The sequence below is a fragment of the Bidens hawaiensis genome, unplaced genomic scaffold (assembly GCF_021521415.1).
Source record: "Bidens hawaiensis isolate Kalapana, Puna unplaced genomic scaffold, B.hawaiensis_p1.1 tig00001511_1, whole genome shotgun sequence".
NCBI classification, from domain to species: domain Eukaryota; kingdom Viridiplantae; phylum Streptophyta; class Magnoliopsida; order Asterales; family Asteraceae; genus Bidens; species Bidens hawaiensis.
Window position 1 is genome coordinate 1,420,532 of NW_027491085.1, and position 19,188 is coordinate 1,439,719.

The following is a 19,188-nucleotide window of genomic DNA, read 5'->3' on the forward strand; positions in this document are numbered from 1 at the left end:
ACTAATAAATGAGATGTTATAACCCGTTTAAGTGTTATCCGGGTTTGGTGAGACCCATACCCATGAATTCGGGTTAAATGCATGAGAAGCCTCCATTTAGAAATCAAGCAATCTGGTGGCTCTAGAGAATGGGGGGAACAACCTGAGAGCGACACCTAGGATTTCATAGTAGACAATTATAGATAGTTAGATATATATATATATATATATGTATTTAAAGCGGTAAACAGAAAAATAAAGAGTTTTATGTTTGGTGTAAACGAGTCAAGCTGCTTGTGAGTTGTTTGAGATCAAGCTCGAGTTGTTTAATAAATGAGCACTAGTGTATGTGAGCTTTACTTATCACAATGTTGTATATACAACAAGCCACAAGCCCGCCCAAAACTAACCTCAAAACTAAAGGGCGTAGTGGTGTTCACTTAGTTTTGAAGCCAGTTTTGCTCCCACAACATGATCACTACGAGTGGTCTCAATATCAAGCTGGCTTGGAAACCTAAACAAGTCTAATATTTATAATATTTTTATGTAATGTATTCAAATTATTATTTCGCATAAATTTAAGGCAAATAAAACTAGATAAACAATAAGCAAATTGATCTCGAACTTAAAAAGCTTAAGCCTTTCGAAAAGTAGAGTTTGAAACCGATTCCAAGGTTAAATCATAATTCCATAGTCGAAACTCATACCGCTTTAGGATTGAATGATGTAGAAGGTATACATTCATTTCATACTCAAGAAAGGCATCGAACATTTTTTAGGACAAAACTTTTTTCCTTTAAACAAAAGGTTTGTAGAAATGATTTATCATTTTAATGTCCAAAATATATTTTTAGTGAAAAAGTTTTAATATTTTATATAACACAAAGCGAGCTACATCTGGATAATGGGTAAGCGAGCAACAAGCTGCGCCGCTATTCCCTTTTGAATCCCAAAGCCTATCCTACTAAATATAAATCATTGGTTCCTCGGGCTCTGCGAGTCACTGTGGACCACCTTCTGCACTCGCTCCAAGAAGCGAACCGCCTCGGGAGCTAGGGATCCAAATGTGTCGAAGGCAAAGGGAATGAACACGTGCTGATTCTCCAAACACGCTGCCTCATGCTTAGCAACCTTCCTAGATTCCGCTCTCAAAACCGCCTGTCCAAAAGAAACAGCAGTATATCAAACTACTTTGATTATCAAACCGCTTAACGTGTATGATACATGTTAGGTATATTAGCGTAATCAGAATTTAATAATCCAAATTATAGGCCACTAACCATTAATAATAAATTATATTTTTAAAATTTAATTTACCCTTTTTTATTAATAAATAATTAAGTTCTTGTAGTTTCGGTAATATAGTTTTTTTTTTAAATATTTGCAACAAATCAACTCAAAATGTTTAACTCATTTAGTATGTAAAGAGCCAAAGATATCTTTTATCAATAATCATAAAACTTTCAGCTAATAGACACCACGAGATACTAATCACATCACTGATAATTAAATAAAAGCATAAATTATGGTTTGAAGATATCATATTATTTTTTTTGAACGACCAACTAAGTAACGCCGTGTACTTCGTACGCGGCCCTTATTGGCTAAAGGTAGCCCGAACCGGCCACTAGTCCGGACGGAGGGAGCTCCTAGCGGTCCGCCTATTGAGGGATTCCCCGGATAAAACCCGACCCCACGCCCGCCAAGCGGCACGACAACGTAGAGCCGGTAAAACCGGGTGAGATCAGAACTCGAACCCTAGCAAGCCAGGGTCATCCCTCATATCTCCCATATAAATTGAAGATATCATATTATAACTTGTAAGTTGTAACTAAACTGATTATATTATTTAAAAAAAAATTATTCTCTTATTATTAAAATAATTTAAGTGTAAATTGGGCTATTCGAATTTGAAAAATTTATAACTAAACTAGAATTGATTGATTCAAATGTGTTTTTCCAAGTTAGTCGAATTCAAATTTATCCGAGTGAATTCGAATCTAATCGAGCGAAACAAATTAGAACATAAACAATTAGATAATCAAACGCTTAATTAAGATTAGCGATTAGGTTATACGCTAAAGTAAAATGCACAATGAATAGACTGTTTTAACGATAATGTTTTAGCATGTCATATTATTTTAACTAACATTAGCCGGATAAAATCTAGCATGTCATTTTATTTTTAACGCCTTACTATAAACCATAAGTATATTATACCAATACACACACATATATAATGCGAGTTCGGGTTAATCGAACTGAATCAATTTGTGATACCTAGACTTAAACTCGAGCTACATTCAAATTGAGAAAGGGTTTAATTTGAATAACCTAGAAATCAAATTCGGTTCAATTCAAATTGAGGTTATTCTAGTCATCTAATTCCAATAATGAACACCCCCTAAACGCAACCGGCGGGATTGATTTGATCATTAACAACATTTATAATGGTAAATTGAAAATATTTGCAAGAAATTGCAACTAAACATGTAAAAGTTGTAGTTGTTGAACAAGCGAAGTAACAAGCAATAACATACTAATATTTGGAAGAAGCTGGAAAGTAACAAGCAATGATATACTCAAATTTGGAAGAAGGTAAAATGATAAAATCCGCGTATGGATGTAATAAAACACAACTGTTTTGTCACATTCTGTTAAAACTTGATTTGTACCTAAAGAGAACAGCATTGCTTTCTAGTCATCAATAGAGCATACATCTTTAAAATTCAAACAAATACTTGCAATCAAAGATTCAAATGTTGATTGAAATACACAAAGACTACTTGCAATAAATAAAAACTCGGCTACATGTTTAGAAGATATATGTTCGATATAAAAGCTAACATCTTAGCACTACTTGCAGAAAATACAAGGACTCAAAGACTGTTTGTATGCATTGCATAGCAAAGTTATTTATTTTGAAAACAGAAACAAAACAGGTAATAAAGATTGAATGGAGAGTGACTATCATCATCGTTATCGTTGTCATTGAATGATAGAATCCGAGTGATTAAGCAGAAGTAGAGATTCTGTATAGTTGACCATGTCGACTAACAAACTATAAATCCCAATACCATTCATTTGTTCTGAGCTAGGCTCATAAACTTGAAGTTCACTTTCCAGAGATAGATATTCATCGCTTGGTACTACTATCGGTTGGCCATTCTTCCTAAATCCAATTACTCCAATATAACATAACGAGTTATTCTTAACAGTGAACAGTTTTGTAAACGAGGAGTTCGAAACACCGTTTTTCAACATCACCCATACGTCACAAACTATTTTCCCCGCATCATCTTCACGATAGCCCATCACAGCAAGAGACTCCTTGAACCTAGATATATCCCAACTACTAACGTCTACTAAACCATCTGGAAGAGCTACTTCTCCAAACTCTTCACTTACCAAATCAAATTTAATAATCCTTTCATTAAAATTCACATTTGGATTCCGTTCATAACCACGCCAATGAATAGCCCCATCTATAACTACTACTGGATTACCTGAAAATGCAACTGAACTACTAACCATATTCATCGGAACACTTCTCCACGCCCTAGTGCTTAATGTAAAAACCTCCGCCTTCAAGCCATGCTTGATAGCGACAATCTTAGGGTCACTAGTGTTGGGACAAACTCCAAAACCAGCAATATATGTATCAATCGGTGACACTATACGAACACATTTCCTAATGGAGGGATTCCAAACATAAAACAGTTTATTTGGTGGTTCGGGAGCAGAACCGAACAAACACACCAATCCGTGAGAGGAACCGAGCATTTTAGCGTTGGCAATGGGAGGAACAGGATAAAACTTGTGTTGGGGTAAAGAATGATCACCATCAACAATTGAAACATATTTTATGCCAGAATCGAGCATGTACCTTATCAGCAGATGATGTTGAGTGTTGTTGTTAAGTAGGTGATGAGTGATGAATTCAGAGCCATCGATGAACGACTTCCATTGTTTAGAAACTGATCTGAACCGAAGCAGAGATTTGACAGGATGAAGACGCTTGATGATTTCGGTTTGGATTTCGAAAGGAATGTGGTCAGACATTTTCACCGATTTTGATTCTGGGTTTCAACTTTAGGGATTTTATACTTAAAAGTATAAAATCTTATGGGGCATATAATGGAAATATAGCCGTTAGAAATATAGCCGTTAGAAATGGGGCATTTAATGGAAATATAGCCGTTGAACGGCTATAAAAAAATTTTTTTGTTGTGGCTGATGGGTTCTACCACCCTGAAAAAGCACCCGGCGGGCTTAATTGTGGGGGTGCAAGCGGTATTCCCATGAACCCGGAAGCCTTTACCCGCTTCCACCCCACCACACTAAGACATTATATTTTGACTTATTCTGTTAAAAACTTGAGTTGTGCCTAGAGAGACCAGATCATCATTTTAATAGAGGCTGCTACAAGTTCTACTAAAGTTTTCATTGCTTTCTAGCCATCAACAGAGCATACATCATCCTTAAATTTCAAGCAAATACTTATAATCAAAGTTTCAAATGTTTAAAACTAAAATACACTAAAGATAGACGCTTAACAATCATAAATGCAAACTTGCAAAGTCACCTACCATGTTTAGAAGATATATTTTCAATATAAAGGCTAACAACTTAGCACTACACTTGAAGGCATATATAATGACTCAAGCTTGTCCGTATGCATTGCATAACTTTCCAAAACAGAAACAAAACATGTAATAAAGATTGACCATGGTCACTCAATGATAGAATCAGGATGATTAAGCAGGAATAGAGATTCTGTGTAGTTGACCATGTTAAAGAACGAACCATGAATCCCAAGACCATTCACGCGTTCCAAGATTGGTTCACTTCAAGTTCTCTTTCCAAAGAAACATCGCGTGGTGTTACTATCGGTTGAATCTCAATATGCCAGCACATCCAAAGTCTACTAAACCATCTGGAAGAGCTACTTCTCCAAACTCCTCACTTGCCAAATCAAACTTAATAATCCTCTTACGAGATTCCTCCTCATTCGGATCATAAGCAACCCAATGACTAACCCCATCTACAACCACCACCTTATTATACGAAAATGTAATCCACGTGCTAAACAGATTCCTCCAAATCCTAGTGCTTAGCGTAAAAACCTCGGCCGTCGAGTCAGTCTTTTAACGTCACTAGTGTTAGGACAGACTCCAAAACCAGCAATATTAGTACCAATTGGCGACAGGATACTGATGGATTTCCTAATGGACGGATTCCAAACAACAATGAGTTTACTCGGTAGTTCTCGAACAATACTGATGAAACAGACCAGTCCGTCAGAGGAATCAAGCATTGATTTATTGGTGACACTGGGAGGAAGAGTGGGATAAGACTTGTGTCGTGGGAAAGTATCAATATCATTATCATTATCATTATCATTATCATTATCATTCTCTTCGTGGCAATGGGAATTAGTTTGGTTGGATTTGGGTGATAGGTTAGATATGGGTCAGGATGGATTTTTAAAATAGAGGGTTAAGATGGATATAGGTCAAGATGGATTAAACTAACTCATCTTGACCCAAGTGAATGTTGACATACAAAGGGTTTTAAAAACCCATCAAAAAAATATTCAAAAAAACTATTAAAAAAATAATAACTCAAAATATAAATAAAAAACGCAAAATGTAAAATAACTAAAATGTTTCCCCCATCATCCTCGTTCAATAAAAAAAAACCCTTTGTAAAATAACTAAAATATTCAAAAGAACTAAAGGGTTTTTAAATTGTATTTAGTTTTTTTTATGCTTCCTTTTGGTCAGTTTTTTAGTTTCAATTCGTTTTTTTTGTTTCGTTTCGGTTTTTTTGTTTCGCTTTGGTCGGTTCAGTGTTTTTGTTTTGCTTTGGTCCGTTTTCAGTTGCATTTCGCTTTTTTTTTGTTTCGTTTTAGTCGTTTTTCTATTTCGGTTCAGTTTCGTTTTGTTTCGGTCGATTCGGTTTTTAGTTTCGTTTTGGTCGGTTCAGTGTTTTTGTTTTGTTTTGGTCCGCTTTTCAGTTGCATTTCGCTTTTTTTTTGTTTCGTTTTGGTCAACTTTTCGGTTTCATTTCGGTTTTTTGTCTCGTTTTAGTCGTTTTTCTATTTCAATTCAGTTTTGTTTCGGTTTGGTCGATTCGGTGTTTTTGTTTAGTTTTGGTTAGCTTTTCGGTTGCATTTCACTTTTTTGTTTCGTTTTGGTCAGTTTTTCGGTTTCATTCCCGTTTTTTTGTTTCATTTTGGTCGTTTTTCTATTTCGGTTCAGTTTTGTTTCGGTTTGATCGATTCGGTGTTTTTGTTTAGTTTTGGTTAGCTTTTCGGTTGCATTTTACCTTTTTTGTTTCGTTTTGGTCAGTTTTTCGGTTTCATTTCCGTTTTTTTGTTTCTTTTTGGTCGTTTTTCTATTTCGGTTCAGTTTCATTTTTGTTTCGTTTTAGTCAGTTCAGGGTTTTTGTTTCGTTTTGATCGTTTTTTGGGTTTTGGATGAATTTTGTTTCGCATGTGATAGTTTGGTATTTTGAATTAGATAAATTTTGGATAACTTGGATATTTTGTTTGACCTACCCATTTTAACCTATAAATGAAACTCACTTGTATATTTCCAACACATCCTGACCCACTTGAAGAATTTTTATGATTCATCATAACCCATTTTACTTTTAAAGTTTATCCATCTTGGCCCAAAACAATCCATTTGGGTTGGGTTTGCCACCCTTAATCTTCATCAACGACTTAAACGTATTTTAAGTCAGAAGCGAGGAAGTACCTTATGAGCAGATGATGCGGTTGAGTGTTATTAAGTAGGTGATGAGTGATGAATTCTGAGCTATCGATCAATGACTTCCACTGTTTGCAAACGGATCTGAACGTGTATTGGATTCTATTTAAAATAATAAGAAAAAGTATCCGGTTACAACAGAAGACATGTAAGCGGGCAACAAGTTGCGCCGCCACCCGTTTTTGAATGGCAAACCCGATCCTACTGAAAACACAGTTATCGTTCTTCGGCGTCGCTGAGTTACTGTGCACGACCCGCTGAACTCTTTTTAAAAACGAAGCAGCATCGGGGGCGAAAGACCCAAATGTATCAAAAGCAAAAGCGATGAAGGCATGTTGATTCTCAACACACGCCTTATCGTGTTTAGTAATTTTTCCTGCTTCTGCCTTTAGCACCGCTTGCCTAGCAACAAACCCGGTGTCCCTAAGCCAGACAAGAGGGGACACTCCAGTAAGGTCCATACAAGCATGCTTCCCCCCCACCCATCCAAACACTAGAATGTCCGCTGGTCGGAGAGTGGACCTTCCTTCACGCGGATCCGACAAGAAATTCACAGTATGAACGCGTTTGAAACCCGATTGGATTTCTGAACCGAATCAGAGATTTGACTGGTTGAACGCGTTTGATGATTTCCGATTGGATTTCAAACGGAATGTGGTCTGACATTTTCACCGATTATGATTTTCGGGTTTCAAATTCAGGAAAATGATGTTTGGACCTGGCTTATATTTTTGTGCTTATGCTTATATGTTTTTGAAGCTTATAGCTTATTTTATATCATTTGATAAGCACTTTTTAAGTGTTTGGATTAGCTTATATTTTATAAGTTGATTATACATCTTAATAAGTTGTTAAATCCATCATTTTTAATTTGTTATAGTAATAAGTTACTTCAATATTATTAATCCATCACCATTTGAAGGCAAATGAGTAATTTACCCTCTTAAACAAATAAGCTTCTTCAAATAAGCTAAAAAACCATCTTCAAATAAGCTTATTCAAATTAGCCTATATAAGCTTATAAGCCTAAGCTAAAAAAGCTAAACCAAACACCAAATAAAGCTTATTTTATATAAAAAAAAAGCTATAAGCTTGGGTAAAAAAGCTAGGCCAAACACCCCGTGATATGTCTACACTGAGCACTGACTATTATTATCTTGGGCCAATGGGCTTATGGTTGTTAATTTGTGTTTTTTAGGGGTGCAAACGAGCCAATTGAGCCCGAGCTCGACTAGACTCGAGCTGAGCTCATTTAACTTACACAGAGCTCTGCTCATTTTAACTCTATTAGTTCTCGGCTCGTGAGTAGATTCTCAAGCTCGAGTTCGGCTCGTTTACTATTTATTTTTATATAACTATATTTATTTTTATATAATTTTTTTCTATTATAATTATTTTTATATATTATTTAGTTCTTTTTTCATAACATTATATATATATATATATTAATTTATAAATATTAAATATATATTTTAAAAAATTATATAAATGACAGGCTCACGAGCCGGCTTGAGCTCAATAAGTGAAGCTCGGGCTTGGGCTCGATTATTAAACGAGCTTACTTTTAGGCTCGGGCTCGATTAAGCTCGGCTATATCGAGATTTTTAACGAGCCGATATCAAGTTGCTCACGAGCAACTCGGCTCGTTTGCACCCCCTAGTTTTTTTAGAAAATATTAAGAAAAATATTTACTTTTGAGAGTGACATGATAACATTAAAAATAAGCTTGGCTCCTTTACCTTCAAACATAAATCTGATCTAAAATTGGAATATGGTGGTTAAAGCGTTTGAGGATCGGTTATATATATGAATTATGAAATGCTAAAACATTAGCGATTGTTGGGCGCTTGACACCATTAAATTCGGTTCTTAAAATTCAGCAATCTTTCTTTATATTACTTCTTTATTTATAAGGCCCCGGTTAAAATCATTTATCTCGAAAAATTTTTAAAGTTTTGTGGGGGACTAAGCGATTGTTGAGCTTTTTAACGAGCCGATCTCGAGCAGCTCGGCTCATTTGCATCCCTAGTTTTTTTAGAAAATATTAAGAAAAATACTTACTTTCTGGGGTGACATGATAACATTAAAAATAAGTTTGGCTCCTTTACCTTCAAACATAAATCTGATTTAAAATTGGAATCTGGTGGTTAAAGCGTGTGAGGATCGGTTATATATATGAATTATGAAATGCTAAAACATTAGCGATTGTTGGGCGCTTGACACCATTAAAGTCGGTTCTTAAAATTCAGCAACCTTTCTTTATATTACTTCTTTATTTATAATGACCCGGTTAAAATCATTGATATCAAAAAATTTAGTAAGTTTTGTGGTGGACTAAACTCCAAAAAGAAAGCGTTTGTTGCATATTATTAAAAGTAAAATTCCAAATGTTGGCAAAGTTTATAAAACCACTTTGATTATCAAAATGGTGTTGATATACCCGTCTCAATGTTATCCATGCCCAGTCAAATGCAGCTATAAGGCTTTTATAATATCTCTAAGCAACCAAAAGGGCACGAACACGACTCCTTATGTTTCATTTTTAAAGCTTAACTAAAAAAATAACAAACACAAACACTTAAATGAATGATTTGTCGGCATAATTTAAAATGACACAAATGACATAATAGTGAAATTACACTATATGATTTTTTATATTTTTTTTAAATAATTAAACTTAGTAGGCTATACTTCATCATTTCTCCTTATTGGTATATGAAACTTAAAACTGTGCTATAGACGTGAGATATAAAGTAGTTAAATGAGCCGTATTTATGTTTGAAATATGTGTTAATCGCATCATCTGTAACATGTTTACACGATAAGACCTTGCCTGTCAGCCCTGTCTCAGCCTTTACAATAGAGTGTTTCATGTCAAGTCACCCAAGAAACGAAGGTTTGGAAGCAAGTGTGGATAAATTAATTTAGTGTGTTTAACTCGTTTACTGCACAAAGATTTCTTTTCTCAAAATTTGCTAAACGACACCACGAGATACTTCTAACCAGCTCACTAATATGAAAAGAAAAACATAAATCATGGTTTAAAGATATTATACTCATTATAACTTGTAAGTTGTGACTATTCTGATTATCATTTATAGAACATTAATTTCTTCTGTATTCTCTTATTATTAAAATAAATTACAAGGAAATTGGGTTATTCGAATCTGAAAAGTTTAAAACTAAATTCGAATTTAACTGGCAATAGATAACTTTATTCAAATCAGGGTAGAATTCGAATAAACCAAATTAGAACATATGTAACTAAATTTTCAAAGTGTAAACTAAGATTAGCGATTAGATTAAATTTTAAAGTAAACTGAATGATGAATTGATTTAGGCTTTTAGTGTAGTTCTTTTTTTAGCCAAAAAAAAAACTAGCATGTCATGTTATTTTTAAAGCTTATACACACACACATACATATAATGCGAATTCGGGTTAGAGCTGGGCAAATAGGGTATTTTTATGAACCGGTTCCAGGTTTGGTCAACAAAAATCAAGAACTAGGTTGGGTAGCAACCAGTTCCGGGTATGATTGGGTTTTGACAGTTTTGCGGAGTTTTTATCGGGTATTGCCTGGGTCGGGTCCGGGTTTAGACCAGGTAAAGTTGGAACTGATTGCAGCTGATCCGGGTCAGCTCTGGGTACACTTTCTTTGAGAAACCAAAACCTGGTTCGCATCCGGAGGTCGGATACACCGTGTCAGGTCCAGAACCGGATTTTATGGCCACCTCTAATTTGGGTTATTCGAATTTTATGTTAAAGGAGTAGCTGTTGAACCGGATACACCGTGGCAGACTCCAAAACCAGCAATATATGCACCAACGGGCGAGGGGATAGCAACCGATTTCCTAATGAAGGGGTTCCAAACAACAATGAGTAGTTTACTGATGAAACAGACCAATCCGTTTGAGGAATCGCGCATTAATTTAGAGGTCGCAGTGGGAAGAAGAGTGCGATAAAACTTGTGTTGCGGGAAAGTATCAATATCATTATTATCATCATCAACCATTGAAACGTATTTTATGCCAGAAGCGGCTTCTTTGTACCTTATGAGCAGATGATGTTGAGTGTTGTTATTAAGCAAGTGATGAACTCTGAGCTATCAACTTCCACTGTTTGCAAACGGATCTGAAGCGGATCAGAGATTTGACCGGATGAACACGTTTGATGATTTCCGATTCGATTTCAAACGGAATGCGGTCTGACATTTTCACCGATTTTGATTTTGATTTTGATTTTAGGATTTCATATTCAGGAAAATGAATACTGATATGCCAACACCGTCTATTATCCGGGTCGGGTTCGGGTATGGAACCTGGTTTAGGTATGACAGGGTATTGAAAAATCAGGTATTGGTAATACCCGTGTCGGGTTCAGGGTCCGGGTATTGTCTCTAAAAACCATATCATATGTATCGAGTTCGGGTCGGGTATGAAACGGGGTATTTGAATACCCTATTTCCGGGTATTGAAAAAACCTTATTTTCGGGTTTTTCGGGCTTTTTTCCGAGTATCTTTCAAGTATAAATTGGATTTTTAAAAGTTTGCACCTTTTAGGGGTATTTTTAAGGTATATATTGGGTATTTAAAATACCCGGTTTCGGGTATTGGAAAAACACGGTTCCAGGTATGGAACCGGTTCGGGTTTTCGGGTATTATCGGGTACAAATCGGGTTCGGTTCAGGTTCGGGTTTTAGTACCGAAATGCATACCCTATCCGTACCCTACGGGTAGGGTCGGGTACGGGTTCAGGTATTAACAAAACCGGTTCCGGGTGTTTTTATCGGGTTCGGTTCCGGGTTTTTTGTGCACCTCTATTTGGGAGTAACATGATAACATTAAAAATAAGCTTGGCTCCTTTACCTTCAAACATAAATCTGATCTAAAATTGGAATCCGATGGTTAAAGCGTTTGAAGATCGGCTATCTATATGGAAGGCTAAAACATTAGCGATTGTTGGGCGCTTGACACCATTAAAGTCGGTTCTTAAAAGCTAGCAACCTTTCTTCACTTAATATTACTTTTTTTTCTTAAGATCCATGTCTCATACTAGCCTTACCATCTAAATGGTTGCGGAAAATTTGCAATAATGAACAAGGCCTATGGTGTAGCATCATACGGGCAATACATCATTCTACAAGACAATGGAGCCCAATTCCATGGAAGAACTTGTCGGGCATAACTCGGAGTACCATCTCTAAACTTTAATCACTCAAAACTAGAGATAAAATATAATAGGTACATTAAAGGGGTGATAGGGAATGGAGCAGTAATCAGATTGAAGTTAGTATGGATCATTGAATTACCACTGCAAGAGAACATGAACACGGCTCGTCCGTTCATTAATTAAAATTAACTGAAAAAACAAACACGGACACTTAAATGAATAATTTGTCGGCCTAACTTACAGTAACCGAACCAGTGGCAGAAACTTATCACACAGTGACATAACAGTGAAATTACAATATAAAGCAAAAGACAAATAAGCTCAAAAATCAAAATCAAAAGGTATAAACAAACAACAAAAAGAGAGCAGAAGATAAAGAAACCCAAATGCAAAAACAACGGTCACGATCCAATAGTCCCACTTCATGCGAATTACAAACCCGAATGCTCATAGTACAAGTAGAAGATGCAAACCCGAGTCAACCCAAGTTGTCCATGAAGGTTTCGATCAACGTATTACCATTTATAATCTTTGTTGTCCCTATGATAATATCATATGCCATCCCTTCCTGCAAGTGACAACAAACCTTAACATTAAATCTTTGAATAAAAAACTTTCAACCCGTTTGACCCATATTGGCCCGTTTATAAAAAAAGGGACATTATAAAATACCTGCGAACTGAAAAAGCAGAGGGCGGATATCTCTGCAAATGTTACACCACCAACAAATACAACTAGAACGAGAGAACGCCTCCCATCTTGAGCTCTGAAATATATAAAATTATAAATAAATTAAAACTAATTAATCTCGTCGACATATTTAATAACTAAACATGACGTGTTACAGAAAATGTACTTGTCCATTTGTGCACCCCCTGGTAGTATATCGAATGATGGACTGTTTGCAAATACGCTCTGTAAATTTTTTTTATAATATATTAAAATATAAAAATATATATTTTAAAGTAATATCAAGAATATTCTAAATAATTACTAACCCTTTTTGATTCTGTGTGAGTTCCCGGTAACAGCTTCAATATTTCTTCAAGGGGGCGCCTGAAAGACAATATTTTACATGTTGATAATATTTCAATGTTAAATGAATTAAAAAGAAAAACAAATAAATATAAGTTAGCTCACCATCCGGATCGAATTGTGTGTTGAATTAAACGGATACTCAAAGGCGCATATCCAGAAAAAACATATGACACGTCTTTCGGACTGCCATAAAAAAATTAAATTAAAATTAAAATATGCATAGAGAACTATTTCATAATATCATATTACCCGATCAAAAAATAAATTATAATATCAAATGTATCCGCTCAAAATACTAATAAGACCATTATGCCCTTCTAACTCTCTTTACAATGGTAAACTCTCATGGACTAATGCATATTTTAAGAGAAGGGTATAAATTTCGAAATTTTAATAATGGATGTATTTGATATTATGATTTTTTGTTAGGTAAAATATGATATTATACCACGTTCATATAATTATATTACTTGGTGGTATCAGTATCCTCAACCACGAGTTGAAGAGCGCGCTTGATAGTCAACCAATTGCTTTTTCCTTCCTGCACATAATTAAGCTTGTAAACTTTATTCAAATTTTCAAAAAATAAGAGGTTATAAAAATGGGAGAAAATAAAAAAAATATAAGAACCTGTTTCTTGACCAACCCGGCTTTTTCCAAATTATTTAGAGTGGATATGTGTTCAAAACCATAGCTGTGAAGAATCTCTCCCCTAAATCAAGAAGTAAAAAAAATAATTAATTATGTATTGATATATTGAAAATGAAAAATAGTACATATAATTTTGTTAGTTTGACCTTAAATAGTCAAAGTGCCTTTTTTTGTAAGCCAGCATTGGTAACTGAAAGTAAGATAAGAAGCCGTAGGACACTAACGAGTGGCTCCTGTTTATGAATCATTTCTTCAATGTGCTCAAAGCATCTGCAAACAAAATATGATAAAAACTCAAAATGAAATTTTATAAAAAATGTTATTTTATATTACTGGAAAAAGAGATAAAATGTAAAGCTTACATATCATAGCTTTCAGCCTCTATAATAGTGTGCTCCATGTCAAGTCGCCCAAGAAACGAAGGTTTGGAAGTAAGTGTGGATAGATGTTGAGCAAGATTTATGTGCCTCTACAAAAATTTAAATAAACTTAAAATATAAATAAATAAAAGCCACAATAGATCAAAGAAGTCACATACAGTCATTTCTGGCAGTGAGTTGAGCTTTTTGACAAAATCCTTCAGCTCAGAGACGGTTTGATTCTGAAATCACATATCATTAGCTTCATAAGTTAGATCATATATGACACTTTTAAACCTGTAAACGAACTGAATATTCGTGAACAATTCAGCGAGAAGTTGGTTTATGTACAAGTATCTAATAAACATACGAAGGTGAACAAAAGATTCTGGTCATTTATTTAAATAGCTGAACATGAACATGAGTCACGTTCGTTCATTTATGTTAGTTGGTTTACGTTCATTTATGTTAGTTGGTTTACGTTCATTTATGTTCGTTAGTTTATGTTTATTTAAGTCTGTTTGTTATTTAAACTTTAAGACCGATTCCAATTAGTCTAGTTTTAATAATCTTTTAGGCCCAAGTCCCAGACATTCTTGTTCGCATTTAACTTTAATTGGTTTTACCTCAGTTATGTTCGCTAGTTTATGTTTGTTTGTTTACGTTCATGAGCTGTTCATTATACTGTTAACGAATGTTCATAAATGAACATGGACAGAAAACCCCCGTTCTTTTAACCGTTCATGTCCGATCATTTGTGCGGTTATAGTTAAACAAACACGCTCCAGTTGTGTTTACTTCGTTTACAAGCCTAGACAGTAGACATTTATATAATTTATTTAAAAGAACCGACTTACGGTCGTTGTCATTTCCGTGTAGTCCTGTTTCATGGAAGTTGCTTTTTGTCGAAGAACCTGCAAACATACTGCAAATGGCAACTAAGAGATGATCTCTAAAAGTTTATAACATGTTTATATACAAATATTAAAAAAAAGGTTTTTAAATAGTATGCAAAGATGTATAGAATTGGTTATTATAGATCAACCTGGACAACAACTTCAAAGTTAAGATCCCGGGTTTCTCTGAACAGTTTGTCACTGAAATAAAATCAACTTAAAAGATTAAACAAATATGTACAATAAGTTCATAGTAATAGACCTGTAAACGTACTGGAAGTTCAGTGAACCAATCAGCGGGAAGTTTGTTTACATTCGTTTATTTTGCTAACGTACAAACATGAACAAAAATAAATTGTTCATTTAGCTAGACGAACAAACATGAATACATGCGTTCATTCATGTTCGTAAACTTTCGTTCATTTGAATGAGTTTATGTTTGCTAGTTTAAGTTCATTCGTTAATATGTTGATTCAAATATTTTAGACCCATACAACTTATTAGACACAACATCTATGTTCAGTTATGTTCACTCGTTTACTTTGTGAACCGTTTATATTGTCAACAAACAGACATAAACAAACCCGAACACATGTATTTTCTTAACGAACAAACACAAACAAGAAAACATCGTTCTCTTAATTGTTCATGCCCAATGGTTGTTCAGTTAAAGTTATACGAACCCGCACATGTTCCCATTCTTGTTGGCTCGGTTAGTCTACAAGCCTACTTAATAATAAACAAATATAAAGAACACATACGTTGAATTAAGAGGAACCTTCATTTTTTTCCCATCTTGTTGGTTAGCACCCATGATTGACGCATCTACTTCCACAGCACCATTATTGATATGTAAAAGCTGCACAATTAATAAATGTCTTTTAAGACAAAAAAAAAATAATGTGTTTTTCTTTCCAAATCCCTAGAGTTTTCTTATTGTATAATCTTTGACTTGCTTAAAATTACAAAAGGTCATTTTTTACCTTTAGCTCTGGTTACATGCGGAAATAATAAAGTATCAAACCAAAATTAAAAAAATAATAAAATAAACCTATAAAATATTTTAAAGGTTAATTACTCGAATGGTCCCTGCGGTGTTTGTCCTTAAGTTTGAGAGATTACATGTATGCTCCCCATTGTTTCTAAAACGTAACATAGATGGTCCTTGTAAAGTTGTAATAGACGGGCATTAGTTTTTCCAGTTAAGTGCATGTGAAATGACAAGGACCATCTGTTTGACGTTTTAGAAACAATGGAGAGCATACATGTAATTCCTCAAACTTAAGGACTATATGTGCAACTTGGGTAAACCACAGGGACTATCCAAGTAATTAACTCAAACTTTAACTATCAAAATTTAAGATACAAAAAGCTTAATTTATTAGTATTGTCATATTATATTGCATTTACCTCATCCACAAGTCCTTCATATGTCAATTGAGTACACATAGGAGTAACCATATCCAACTGCAATTCAACAGCAATAACACAACTTTAAACAAATATAGATATAAATACATTAGCTGTAACTTTTAAACCCTAATTCCAGAAGTCAGATGAAGTACCTCTCTATCCAGAATGATCAGTGTGTTTATCTCTGGGACACCCATCTAAATTAACAATATAACATCAATAAATTATTACTGCATATATATATAAAGAATTAAAATACTATTGTGTATAATGCAGAATTACTTCGGTTGAATTAACGGGTTCTTCAGCTTGCATGCGGTTAAGCATGTCAGCAACACGTACAGATGATTTCCCTTTTGCCCTAACATTTGGTATCAGACCGAATGAAAACTGCAAAATACGTAATCTCAAAATCTATATAATATTTAAATATAAAAATAAAAATAAGTAAATATAAATATTATAAGGATTAAGGTAAACCTCAAGCTTGTGAATGGCTTTAGCAATATGCCAAAGAGATGTTGTATCACCATCCGTAAGGCATTCCTGTTTAAATAAAAATAATGGACACAAAATTAACAAATATGGAGACACAAAACTTCCCTAGACCTGTAAACAAACAAAAAAGTTCAGTGAACCATTCGGTGGGAAGCTCACTATGTTCGTGTATTTTATAAATGAACGAACATAAACAAAGGTTTTTGTTCATTTAGTTAAATAAACGAACATGAACACATTTCCCGTTCCTTCATTTATGTACGTGACATTCGTTAATTTATGTAAGTTTAGGTTCGCTCATTTAAATTCGTTTATGCTCGTAAGCTCGTTAGTTCAGGTTTGTTTAAGTTTGTTCGCTGTTCGGTTGCATATTCATTTTAAATTCTTAGGCCCACAACAATTTTGTCTAGTTTAATTGTTCATATTCGATTGTTTGTTCGCTAAGGATAAACGAACGAACACAAACATGTCCCGTTCAGTTCATTTATGGTCATGAAATAAATTTAATAATGTAAAGATACATACTTTATAAGATAAATCGAGTTCAAACGATAATATATCTTCATCAAGTGGAACAGAATACAACGGAAACTCCCCAATAGTTAGTAAATTATGAACCTTTTCCTCTTCAAGAAGCTGCAAAGTAAATAACATTCATAAAAACTCAATCTACTTAAATATTTTCAGGTGCTAAAATAACTTACTTTTTCACACGCAACCGCACGACGAGGAACAAAATAAACAAAATACTCTCTTTGAAGCCCTTTTGATGTGTCATTATGAATATGAGACGAAATAAACTTCATTAAATGAAGCTGCGTTTGTACAAGGTAGACAACTTTTGTGCAGTTACTCTTGAGTGAATCTGAATTAAGATGATGTAGTTCAGCCCCGTGTTCCTGTTTGTGTACAAACATTGTAAGTGTTTTATTAGCACATAGAAAATAACATAAATGAGTTGACTTTGACTTGCCTTGAGAAGTGAAGTTTGCACGATTAGTGATAGTGTACCACCTAGTTTTGGATCGATGACCAAACACTTTTTCCCTCGAATCTGTAAATTTACCAAAATTAAAATTAAACAAACTTCTATTTTTATCGGTTACTTGTACAGATTACATAAAATTTGCATAATAATGATTGAAGCTTACGTTTTTTAGGATTGTTAAGAGCTCCTTTTGAGACTGGTCTCTGTAATTCAAACCCAACAAAAATAAAAACTAGTGCGAAGAAATAGATATTCTTACAGAATATTAAGTAGATGAATTGTTCTAAAATAATAATAATAAAACTAACCTTATAGAAGTGAAATTGATAGGCCCGTTCTGTAAATTGGGAATTTGAGCCATTATTTGGTTCTCTCCTGAGTGATCACATATAAATATATAATAATCAATAACTAGTACACACTATACATAATTGCACTTGTAATTTCAATAACTATTAAACTGCAATTATGACAATTGGACTGCAAATTCAGCATCTGAACAACAGTTAATTAATTGGGGATCCAATAAATCGGAGGAGATCGTACATTCATAAATTTGCAATTGGTGTAATAAAATGTGCTGTTAATCAATGGAACAGGTTAACGGAATCAATAGTAGAAAAAGTAAACCCTAGAAATCAATCAATCAGTTAATTAATTTTAATCAGGTGGTTTTGTAAATTACAAGCCCTAACAATAAGCAAGCAGGTGAGAGTAAATGTTATATATAATAATACTAATAACCTGAATTTAATTGTGATTGGCAGTTGATCGACGGTGGCGTGGAGGATCGACGGTGATCGGAGGTCCGGTGGATTTTGTTTATTTAATTAATGGAGACGAAGGTGAAAAACAATATAGATAAAAGAGTAAGGTGCTAAAATGGTCCCTGAGGTTTGGTTAGATATGCGATTTTCGTCTAAAAACTTTTGTTTGTGCAACTGAACAATTGACATTTCCCACTTCTTGCCGGTTACGTCAAATCGTTAACGAATCGTTAACTTCGTTAGTTTTTTTTTTTTTTTACTTTAAGTCAAGAACAAAACCGTCTTTTTATCAAAGTACATATTGTATTTTTTTAACCAATAATAAATTTATTATTATTATTATTATTATTATTATTATTATTATTATTATTATTATTATAGTGATGATGACGCTCACCACCGACGATCACCTGCCGAACCCGGCCACCCGCTACCACTTGACAAACCCAGCCATTGGCCACCACCTGCCAACTCGTTCTTGAACAAAAACACTTACACCAATCCCTAGATCGTCAGGTATTGGCTTCTACAATCTCTAGTCGACCGCCGCCACCACACCGTCGTTGTCACCGCACAGCGACAGAACCTTAGCCACACCTTGTCTTTATTGCTGCTATGGCCAGATCTGTTGTTTGAGATTAAGAGATCGATGA

General features: G+C 34.4%; 1 protein-coding gene and 1 pseudogene across 2 annotated transcripts; both read right to left on the minus strand.

Annotated features, from left to right (window-relative positions):
• Positions 1 to 2,673: 2,673 nt before the first annotated feature.
• LOC143582673 (F-box/kelch-repeat protein At3g23880-like) lies at positions 2,674 to 4,869 on the minus strand. The gene has a single exon (XM_077065193.1). It carries the CDS (start codon positions 4,039 to 4,041, stop codon positions 2,968 to 2,970), a length of 1,074 nt encoding a protein of 357 aa, XP_076921308.1. The 5' UTR covers positions 4,042 to 4,869; the 3' UTR covers positions 2,674 to 2,967.
• A 7,267-nt stretch (positions 4,870 to 12,136) lies between these two features.
• LOC143582683 (vacuolar protein-sorting-associated protein 33 homolog) lies at positions 12,137 to 18,569 on the minus strand (annotated as a pseudogene). The gene is made up of 23 exons (XR_013144023.1): positions 18,513 to 18,569; positions 18,077 to 18,143; positions 17,932 to 17,971; positions 17,754 to 17,834; positions 17,485 to 17,679; positions 17,306 to 17,416; positions 16,763 to 16,828; positions 16,565 to 16,672; positions 16,435 to 16,479; positions 16,280 to 16,336; positions 15,631 to 15,728; positions 15,019 to 15,070; positions 14,831 to 14,887; positions 14,153 to 14,215; positions 13,977 to 14,083; positions 13,761 to 13,884; positions 13,594 to 13,675; positions 13,434 to 13,504; positions 13,066 to 13,146; positions 12,924 to 12,981; positions 12,782 to 12,840; positions 12,598 to 12,691; positions 12,137 to 12,493 (listed from the first exon to the last, which is right to left on the minus strand). The product of XR_013144023.1 is annotated as a vacuolar protein-sorting-associated protein 33 homolog (transcript).
• Positions 18,570 to 19,188: the final 619 nt, after the last annotated feature.

What these genes read in the sequence shown, in the direction of transcription:
- LOC143582673 (XM_077065193.1), bottom strand. Translation starts at nt 4,041, where the DNA reads ATGTCTGACCACATTCCTTTCGAAATCCAAACCGAAATCATCAAGCGT.